Here is an 11,343-nt window from a genome sequence, read left to right as displayed (position 1 = left end):
ATTTAATCCGTCAGTCTCTGAAACTAGGATTTGAAAAATCGACTATGTGAAACACTCTGCCTCCTGTAATGATGAATTTTGTGTGACTAAATTTATAAGAAATTCGAAATAGAAAAAGCGAAGATGATCTGATGAAGTCAAAGTAAATGAAATTGTGTCGAACGATAGGAAAGTGTAGTTTCAAAAGTAAAGGGATAGAACCTTTCTTGAAAGAGTTGAAAGCGTGGCAGATTAATAGTACAACATGCCACCGTAACATGGTCGATGCCATGTCAAGATTGTGTATTAATTGTTGAATGTTACGAAAGGCGCCATATCATTCATTATTTCCTTTTGTAAGAGTAGTGTAGTATCGAATATTACAATGCATTTTTCTTACATTTTAAACTTATTGTAGGTTTGATAGTGATGTAAGTTTATGATTTCTTACGATTTCTCCATGCTTCTTAAAATTTCCATGGATTATGAATTACGATGGCCGACGCAATGCTTGAAAGGTGGAGTGTTGCGGATATGACTCACATCTCCAGATGTTTCATTGTTTTATCTGGTACAAATGTTAATGAATTTTATGTTCGTCGTCCATACTTTGTACGTAAGCTGACTTAATAAATAAAAAAGTTTTGTATTACATGTAATGAGGAACAGTGACAAACAACACAGGGTTGATAGTAAATTAACTCCATAGCGTAAAATAATCTACGCATAGGCTTCACTGTCTGAACACCCACAAAATATCAAGCAGACGTCTTCATAAACTGCTAGAAGTGTAAGTGTCGACATTTCTAATAATATCTTTTTTCGATAGTGATTGATTAATTTATGAGAAGGCTCGTAAATGTAACAAAATAAATATTATCATAATGATTCATTGATATATATCTATTTTATCAGAAGCTTATTATTTTTAGACTTGTTTGAATGGTTTAAATTTCACCTTGAGTTACAATGATAGGTTCAATCGAATATGCAGTTATAATAAATTACATTTGTAAATTAGATAGAGGAGCCCTTTGGACAGATCAGCCGGTTATTACCATGCAGTTCTGTATTCAAGCGTTGTCGACATGTCAACCCTTTCCCAGGCTAAATGGCATGAACACGAGGGAAACAGTTAGTTCTTGCAAGGACTGGAGAATACTAATCTGTACGCGTCACTATTCAGAGATACTGGCTCCATATGTATCGAACCATGCAGTTTAATTCAGAATGTCACACTCATCAAACAATCAGACTGACAGCATAACTTAAGCACAAAAAATCAGTCTGAGCAAATTCAAAGAATTCAGGTTTGATATAATGCTCTCATCACGGAAATTCATGATAAAATAAGCACATGAGCTGATTAACAATAAGCTATACCCTACAAGTCTTACCAATCATATTCATGGAAGTCATTCACACGATGTAATTTTCACATTAAATATCATTCACTAATTTACGAACTACGGCATTTGAATCTAAAAATTAATCATGCAAATGTTTCTAAATTATGTGAGCTGAAGACACCGAAACTAATCGGATTTAGATCTTACAGATGAAGTTCTTTCTCCATCAGAGTTGACTGATCACTGAAGTAAACCTAAAGAAACTGCTGGAGTAACCTCTCTTCAAAAAACAGAGGATTATCATAATATGGATGTTGAGTAACCACATGCTTCGTAAGTTGACAATTATGATCTAATTTCATAAGCGCTTGATTAAGTATGGTTGTCTTCCTCAGAGTCACTAAATATGACTTCTTCCCAGAATCAGCTTGTCTATTTGCTTTGAAATTTGTAATACAGGTTCCTGGGGACAATCTAAGTCAGGTTTCTTCAAACTGTTATGAATTTAACGATTTTGCATTTTGGGCCAGTTTTCAAGTTTGGGAAATAGCGTTGAAATTTTTTATACAGGTTCTTTGGTATTATCTTGGTCAGATTTGTTCAACGAAATATTCAATAATATATTTTGGGACACGTTTTCCAGTTTTTGGTAAAACAATGCTACTCAGTAAGAATTTAATTGTCTTGCTTTGTAATTTGGTATGACTTAAGTAAGTAAGATTTGTTCAAAGTGTGATGGAATATGCAGTATTACTATGATACCTTTGTGCATTTATGTAAAGAGAATCTTTATAATTAATGATAAATTTGAAAGATAGTACTTCATTAACTACTCATCACGATTGTTCTTTGAGGAAATTTCTTTATTTTTATTTACAGCTATGATTACAGTCATACATTTGACTTATACAAGCTACACTGGGCATACATGGGATGCAAATATTTAAATCATGTCAAATATCAGCAATGGTTTTAAGAAAGGTGAGTTCTCTCCAGCTGATGAAGATACCTGTTGACCAGGGGTAGTATTCGCCAGTTATCAGTAACCATGGAAACCACTGCAGTCTCTGAGGATGAGGCGATCTTCATCAATAAATGTGATGATGGTGGAAGGAGAATTCCAATCTGGTGGAAGTTATCATCTGAAACAAGAGAGAAATAAACATAACACTTAATGTTTTCTCACCAAACCATGACCAATGATGAGAAAAATTTAACAAGAAGTACCTTTTGGCAATGTTTTTGCTATTTTTGTTTGAAAAAGGTGAACATTTTCTCCATCTTCTCTCTTTTGGTTCAGTGTGTACTAGCCTCGCCAATTTTTACTTTGTGAACTGCTTGATGCATTACCATGGTTGAAGTACAAATTATTTTCCAGAATGCATTTAACTGGGTTGCAAACAAACGTAGGTATACCATGTGTACAGACTGAAAAATTGAAAATTGTACCCTGAGCATTAGGATATTATCGGAAAGTGGAACAAGAAATAAAATATACAAACTGAACATTATGCAAAATATGACAAAAGTTAATTGAGTTTTAAAAGGAATTTTTAAGTAAAAAGATCAATCACAGAACATAATTTCCAAAGAAACGTAGACATCCAACAACTCACTGCCTATTTCACTGATCATTAAGTAGCTAATCTGTACATTATACAAAACTACGAAAATGGAGAGAATAGGGTGCATTGAGCAAGTTAATTTACTTGACAAGGACACCAGGCTCGAGGCAAAATCTCTTTGCATCTATTTGCTATCATAGTAAAGTGATAAAATCTAGTAACATATAACTAAAATGAATACCATCACCCGTTATTGAGTTTCTACATGAATCATATACTCTAAACAGAACCAATATTTCTGCGAATCTTACATGCAATTGTTGTTCATGGAGATGCATCATTTTCTCATGGATATAGCCTATCTTTTCTCATTTCTTTGTTTTCTTAGCAACACCCTTCCTTTGTCATAGCGTTCAGCATACACGTACATGTACTTTAACATGGTAGAAATATGTTCGGTGCATCTTTACTAGATAAATACACATCCAACGCTAGAAGTTAATATCCCTCTTGACATTACCTTCTGAGGGCTCAAGACAACAAATGGAGAAAGCCTTTCTCTGATAGTTTTCTCAACAATATCTTGACTTAGATGAAGACAGCAGACAGATTCTGTGCAGTTGGTGTCGCTACAGGAATGAAGCATGACACTGCAATGAACTTTGATTACTCAACAGTAAAAGAGACTTTGTGAACTTTACAATCTTTACTATTCAAAGACATCTACACACATAATGTCAATGGTTAAAGAGCTAAATTATTACTCAAAACAACCAAGGATAATTAATGAAAATACTGTGACAAGCCTTGTATTGACAGGTTGGAGTTTCTGGGCAATTCAGCAAGACAAATCTATCACTATCATATGCTGGTTCATTTCTATTGCATTTTGAGCAGATATGACAATAAACTGACTTCTTCATAAAGCCTACATAGAGAACTCACACTCAATTAAGTAACAAAGTGTGTCTGTTAGTGTTTTGACAATACCTTTGGTCTTGTTGAGAGTGTATGTGATTCCATAAATCTTGAAAAAGATGTTGTTTGTTAATGGTGGAAATAGTTGGCAGTGGTAGAAATAGGTCCTCAAATTGTAACTGAAGTGGTTCTAAGACACATCTGCACGTCTTTCCATCCTCACTGCTGAAAATAACACTGATTTACGAGATGAGAGAAGAAATAACAATAAATAAGGAACTTTGTAAAGTCATTTGAAATTTTAAACTCACTGTAAATGATGGGCTGGTAGTTTGGTCTTTCTCAATTGGATTCATAATTGCAAAATATTAGTTTTGTTCCATTTGCTGTCTATGTTATCAACATATCTTCCTTGAAAGTAACTGACATTGCAACATTTGAGATTGAAAACCAATGGCAAAACATAAATAGAGATCAAAAATTACCTCACGTCAAACTTTGCTGGAACAGGTTCACAGGGGCAGAATTCAAAGGTGATCTGATTGCATGTTTTGCTAGGTTGTGATGATGTCATCCTGCTAAGAGTTGGTAATTCAATATCTAAATATATATGACAAAGATATGAATTCATCATGTTATTTTTTCAATTGAGCTTTGAAGTTGTTTGGTCCCATTCCTGTACGATTTTTGCATGCAATGAATGCCTCAGTCAACAGTCAACTAACATGGTACATTCTTGTCAACAAAAGAGGTCTACAACTCTGTCAATTTGACCGTGTCAACATGCACTATCATGTGTGGAATGAACTCTTCAACACATTAAATATACTGACTTTTCAAGCTGACACACTAAGAGCTCATGACAAACAATCTATGAACTGAAAGAATTATCCACAAGTACCAGTATTTGTGTATTTGAGCCTGGCAATGCTTTCAACAGTTGATGTACACTAGCTTTTTTTATTTACAAATTGTCTGTAAATGAGCTTACACATGTCATGTAATTTTTTGTTGTCGAGGAAAAATCAGTTTCATTGGAGGAAAAAAGTGGACATACAAGTAAAACAGTAAGACAAGTAATTTAAGCTAAAATGCATCTCAGAGACACATTTTTGTACACATATTCTTACAACAATTCATCAATCTGCATCAAAGGTTAAAGTGATAGAATAGCATATGAAAAGATGACAGTGAACATGTAACCTCAACATGTGATGAAAACAGAATATGTTTGATAAGGGGACTTTACCTTTCATTTCTTTATAGTTATTTGATGTCACAAGATGGACGACTATGGCATAAAGCTTATTATATTTCGTGGTATCAGATGATTGAGTCTATAAGTGGAAAAGAAGATTGCAGAGTCAAATTATATCCACATCTAACTGAATTATAATTTGCGATGTTGAAATTAGAGTATTTCCTGACATCATATACTGAGTTCGTTCATATTTTTTGCAGTAAAATAGCTAACAAAAAGTGCCACTCATGATGATACAGTAACCTAACAGCAAACAGAAAAGAGTCACTATCCTTACTCAACCACTGTGACAGATGAAATGTGGCTGAGAAATGAATTCAAAAATTTATTTAAGACAGATGAATGAAGCTTTCAACCATCCTATCAAATCTGTTGATCATACAAAAATGAAGAAAAACATCATTTATGCAAAAATAGGTTAATCAAACACTGAATGAAATTAAACCTGCCAATCTTGACTGTATACATTCCCTTGTGCCTTCTTTGCCTCCTGTTGCCAGTGTAATAAGCAAGTGTCATTGAAGCAGTAAAATAGGTGAAAAATGCACCAGTTGCTGTCAACAGTCTTGCCTTTGTTTTACAACACAGAGCATTTTCAAATACAGAAATTTTGGCAACTTTTTGTATCTTTAGTAATTTTTGGCCAATTGATACAGTCCTTGGATATAAAGCCTGAAAATATACGAGTTGTTCCTTCCAAAAACTCAAAGTCAGCAGGCAGTAAACTGTCATTCATCTACATTCTATTTCAAGAGCAAAATCTAAGTTAACTTGTATCTTTTCATAAGAATGCATACAGCAATACTCACAAAGTGGACATAATATGATATCACTACCAATGGGGCAAAATCTGACCTCTTGACCTGTGTGAGATACGTTTCTAGTATCTCCTCAGTCCCGTTAACATCTACAGAAAGTTTTGCTTCATCAAAATTCTTTGCTGCCCTGTACAAAAAAGAAACAGAAAACACGCTCTTGGTATTTTCAAGAAACGCTGTGAAGTACATCTGAAAACTCTTTCCATTCTTATTACAGAAATAAACCTTCGAATACATTTGAGAAATAAATTTCACGAAGATGGAAACTTGAGAACAACAGGTACCTTGTCAGCTGAAGCACTGGGTTTTCGACATTTTGCACTGGCAGTGCTGTGGCAAAGTTGGCACTCCCTGTTACCAAGGAAGTTAGAGTCTGACTGGTTGCCATGGCAGCAGGTGAAAACGATGTCAAGATGCTAGTCAACTGTCAAAAGAGGGAAAAAGCAACCAGTAGGTTATTCTATGATTACTAGTTATACCCTGACATCAAGTAAATGGTTTATTCTGTTGAAACAGACATAACAAAGAACATCTTGGGAAACCAACGTCCACAATGGGTTTTTTTTTCTGTAAGGTAACTGGAATAGCAGATTGGGAGACATACCTTCTGTGATGACAGATTTGTGAGCAAGGCATAGTAAAACCTAGCTCTGTCTCTGATATCAACTTCATTATACTTTGTAAACAAGAGAAATAGTAGGTCTCCAAGTTCTGGAAAAAATAAAAGAAGGAAGTAATATTTGGGTAAGTCAGTTTAGCTCCCAGAAGAGTCAGATACATGTATGCTTGCTTTGTAACGGCAATGTTGCACAAGAAATTTTAGACAAAGGCTCAGTAATATTTCTCATCTCTATAGCTGTATGAATATCAACATGGCATACTCATAGTCATATGGTCACATGTACGCATATGATAAGTGTCATCAATTTTAGAATGAGATTTATCATAAGGATTACACTCCTTAGAGATGTCTTTAGCACGGATTGATGCATTTTGGCAACTCTTACCTCTGAAAACTAAGTCAGTGTTATGACATTGCAGGATGTGCTTGCAGACTCCAAGTATAGAGTTGCCCACGGTCCAACTGCCTTCATTACATAAGTCACTACAGACTAGTAATTGTTGTAAAAATAGTAAAATAGTCTGTAAAAAAGAAAAGTAATGACAAATTTTCCAAAGCACTGGCAAAAATGCAATATTAGTTACTTGTTTCTATTCAAAGGTCATTTGTGTAATCTCTTCAGCCAGGGACTACAATGGACTCAGTGATATGGCAGTGAAGGGCTTAATCAAGACAATATTATGTGTTCTCTTTGTATGGATAGACAACTGTGAGGCAATTGACTCAGCTATTCTGTCATTTGCTGGCTATGGTGGATACTGCATTGTACATGTATGTACATGGTACGATGGATGTGTAAACATTACTGAATATCACGAATGGGCATAATACAATGATTATTGGCATTGGACTGCCAAATGATAAGGACTGCCTGCACTAAGGGAGAACTATTTGATTTCTTGGGGGGGGGGGTGCCGTGGAGGTGTAAGAGGCGGAGTCAAAGAACTCTAGCAAACTACATGTACATCTCTACTAGGCTACTACATAAACCTAGTACAGCAGCTCCTGTGAGGAGGAGGAAATGGAAAACATTTTCCGGGGAGGTTGCAGTAAAAAGGAGAACATGTACAGCTGATGCTGACAAAAAAGTACTTTACGCAAGTTTAAAAAGTCAATTGCCCAATAAACAAGTCATCGTTGATGACACAGTCCCCACTTGTTAATGGGTACTTTGATTACAAGTCCTCAGAGAGGATAGAGTCCTCTTCATTAATTAGGTCTGTGATAAAAATACTTTGATACAGATGGTGCTCAATGGCCAAGAATGAGTTCCATGGTGATGACAACATAAAACCATGTGTAGGCCACCATCCTGAAGTTCATTAAATGAGTCAACTTGGAATTAATCAACAGGATTTTGCAAAACATTTTTGCATACTATCCTAACACTAACAGATAATCACCGGTACCATATTTCATAAAGTTTGATGCAACTATGAGATCAATATCAGTATCAAGTTTCATCAAATTTGACATTGTATTTGTGGATATATCACTCAAATTAGGAAAGTTCATTACATATGTGATTACAAATTAATTAAAATGACGCTGATAAATGTCTTTTTCAATGTTAAAGCAATGTGAGCTTAACATCTGTACAAAGTTTCACGATTTGATGCAGTATTTCTTGACAAATCAGCCTAACTATGAAACTTCAATAATTGACATGATACTGCTACATGACGTGAAACAAATTGACGAGCATATGTCTGATATAGGTCAGTATCCTTGTACAAACTTTGAATGATACTGGTGGAAACATGTCTGAGTTATGGCTCTGCACATGAGAAATTTGTAACAAAATCGCCGCCACGCAGCGATATTTGATCTTACTGTTTAAAAATCAACAGGTATATGTATGACATAGGTCAATGTCCTTGTACCTACTGAAAATTGGTTGAGATATGCCGGAGTTATGGCTTTCTACATGTAAAAATCATTAAAAAACTGCCGCAAGGCGGCCATATTGGACCGAATCACAAAACAAATTGGCGTGCATATGTATTACATTAGTCAATCTCCTTGTACTAACTTTGAATAAATTCGCTTGATACATGTCTGAGTTATGGCTCTGTACATGAAAAAATCCTGAAAAAATGGCCGCACCGCAGCCATATTGGATCGTATCACAAAACAAATCAATGTGCATATCTATGACATTGGTTAATGTCCTTGTACCAACTTTGAATAAAATCGGTTGAGACATGCGTGAGTTATGGCTCTGTACATGAAAAAATCGTAAAAAAATAGCCGCTTGGCAGCCATATTGGATCGTATCACAAAACATATCAATGTGCATATGTATGACAAAGGTCAATGTCCTTGTATCAACTTTGAATAAAATCGGTTGAGATATGCCTGAGTTATGGCTCTGTACATGAAAAAATCGTAAAAAAATAGCCGCCTGGCAGCCATATTGGATCGTATCACAAAACATATCAATGTGCATATGTATGACAAAGGTCAATGTCCTTGTATCAACTTTGAATAAAATCGGTTGAGATATGCCTGAGTTATGGCTCTGTACATGAAAAAATCGCAAAAAAATGGCCGCAAAGCAGCCATATTGGATAGTATCACAAAACAAAAAAAATCACTAAGTACTACAAAGCACTCCCTGATCTGACAAAATGTCAAAATTTCAAATGCTGTCATAAATTTTTGATGAATGTGTTTGAAGTATTTTAGACATACCAGATATCTGAATTTGTTTTTTCAGTTGAGGCCACACAAGCCGCGAGAAGTGGCATTATTGAAGTTATCAAAACCAGAAGTCAGTCAAAGGCCTATCAATTTGAAAAAGTCATTCAAGCTGGACTTTCAGAGATTGAACTATGAAATGATGTTCGGAAATCAGTGACTTTACCATTGGGCCGACTCCATGCATGTACGGTAATTCAATCCCCCCTGATCGAACCATTTCATACATGACATTGGCAATCGAAAATTGATGATTCTTTTGATTACCGTTAAATCAACTATATGTTGTCAATCTAACTGAAATGAGGTATGTAAGGGTGCCGGAAATCGACAAGTGCGGGGCCAAAGTGAGGGCCAGCACAATCAAAGTGCGAGCGAATGTGAGGGCTTGAAGTGAGGGCTCTCACAATCGAAGTGCGAGCGAATGTGAGGGCTTGAAGTGAGGGGCGCCTTGAACCGATCAAATTCGGGCTCAGACATACGAAAAATGAGAGTCAAAGTCGTTTTCAACGTTGAATAAAAACTTACTATCTCCAGAACAAGGTCGCGGCGCGGCACAGCTCTGTGAACAGTTGAACGGCTGAGCGCGGAACGAGTACACAATGACCTGTGTACAGATCATGACCCATTACATCACTTCCGTCTTTTTCGTGTTTGTTAGTCATTGCATTTCAAATATCACAGATATCCTTTTTATTATAAATACATGCAACTCAAGCGAGCGATACTTCTTCTGGTACCATTGTAAGCTTACGACTATAGCGCGACTGATAAATGTGACTTCAGATTTAACCCTTTTCCTGCCAAGTCCATATTTCACCACCAGGTCAAGATGGTTAAAATTAATGAAACACAATGTATTCCATATCATGTATTTTAACATAATACTGTAGATTTGAAGGCTGTTGAAAAGATAATACTGTAAACTTGATTTTTTTCGTACAAAAGATGCTATAACATACCAAGCCAAGTGGGTGAAAATACGTCATGTTTTGGCTCAATACCGCTTTTTACTGACTCGGCTGATGGGGAAGTGATACAGTTATTACTGTCTGGCAGGAAAAGGGTTAAACCAGTTCACGACCTGGGCACGTGAGCTCTGATACTGATCCGACATGACGTCGTATGCGGAGTTTTGCCGGAGAATTTTCGAAGAAAGAGGAAACTTTTTTGAAGAAATTTTAGAGTGGCTTGTTGTTCACCAGATAAAGTAAGATCATGGGAAAATGTATTTTTGGAGACTTGTCTGGTTTTCTATGATTGATTTTTTGAGGATAAAAAAAATTCAATAGCTACTAAAACTGAGAAATCAGACAACAGCAAATTCTTTTTTACGTTTGTACTGACAGTATGCTTTTAATTTTCTCTGTACACAAAGTTTGATAATCATTTCAAAAGATCAATTTCATCAGAATATCAGGGGTCATGAATGCTTGTAACCTTTACATTTTGTTAACAATGATGGATATTTTACCTCAATAAAGAATGCCATTTTGGTCAACGAGCCCTTGAATATTGTTCACTGAATCAATCCCATGGTCAATTATATTGTCACAGAAATCATAGCTATCTCTGTGTAGTCAGCGATTGACCAGTCATTAGATAGAAATTTGACTGTCTCCTTTGTTTCATACTATATAATCAGAAAGCTCTGCGACCTGAATTGCATCACATTCATACGTTGATTGTCTGTAGCGGAAATGATTGTGCCGTCTCTGGCTCTGAAACTTTTAAGCCAACGACTTGATGATTATAACAAGCAATCTATCGGCGAGCAACACATCGCGACCGAATCACTTGCTGTAAAACGAATATGCATCACCGTCCTATGCATGCATCGTGAATCAGCCTTGAGATAAACATAAACTCTGTGACAGGCATGTAGGATGCCAAAGACATTTTGTGCATTTACGTTTACAACAACCTAGACTTAGTCGATCGTAAGAAAGGTGGTGTTGAAACACATTTCAACTGAACGCAGTGGCTATTTCCCAGTAAAATACGTAACATTCGCTCTCTCTCTCTCTCTCTCTCTCTCTCTCTCTCTCTCTTGTGTCAATATCGGGTGTGGTCGAAATGATCATTGCAGTTTAATCTTGAAATTGGTCAAACGTCATAACTAGACACTTAA

At 35.8% G+C, this 11,343-nt stretch overlaps 1 protein-coding gene across 2 annotated transcripts in view; it reads right to left on the bottom strand.

The window, feature by feature from the left end:
• Window positions 1–2,178: 2,178 nt before the first annotated feature.
• LOC139120484 (AP-5 complex subunit beta-1-like) overlaps window positions 2,179–11,343 on the bottom strand; it is a 52,249-nt gene continuing 43,084 nt past the window's right edge. For both annotated transcript variants that reach the window (XM_070684940.1, XM_070684941.1), the window contains exons 15-23: window positions 6,898–7,033; window positions 6,495–6,601; window positions 6,175–6,314; window positions 5,882–6,017; window positions 5,061–5,148; window positions 4,297–4,411; window positions 3,884–4,048; window positions 3,414–3,522; window positions 2,179–2,470 (exon numbers count right to left, since the gene is read on the bottom strand). In XM_070684940.1, the coding sequence (XP_070541041.1) occupies window positions 2,417–2,470; window positions 3,414–3,522; window positions 3,884–4,048; window positions 4,297–4,411; window positions 5,061–5,148; window positions 5,882–6,017; window positions 6,175–6,314; window positions 6,495–6,601; window positions 6,898–7,033 (1,050 nt within the window). In that variant the 3' untranslated portion in view covers window positions 2,179–2,416. The remainder of the gene's footprint in view (window positions 2,471–3,413; window positions 3,523–3,883; window positions 4,049–4,296; window positions 4,412–5,060; window positions 5,149–5,881; window positions 6,018–6,174; window positions 6,315–6,494; window positions 6,602–6,897; window positions 7,034–11,343) is intronic.

The sequence above is a fragment of the Ptychodera flava genome, chromosome 20, assembly GCF_041260155.1.
Source record: "Ptychodera flava strain L36383 chromosome 20, AS_Pfla_20210202, whole genome shotgun sequence".
Taxonomy (NCBI): Eukaryota; Metazoa; Hemichordata; class Enteropneusta; family Ptychoderidae; genus Ptychodera; species Ptychodera flava.
Note: the sequence above shows the minus strand (reverse complement) of the source record. Positions and strands in the feature narration are given on the sequence as shown.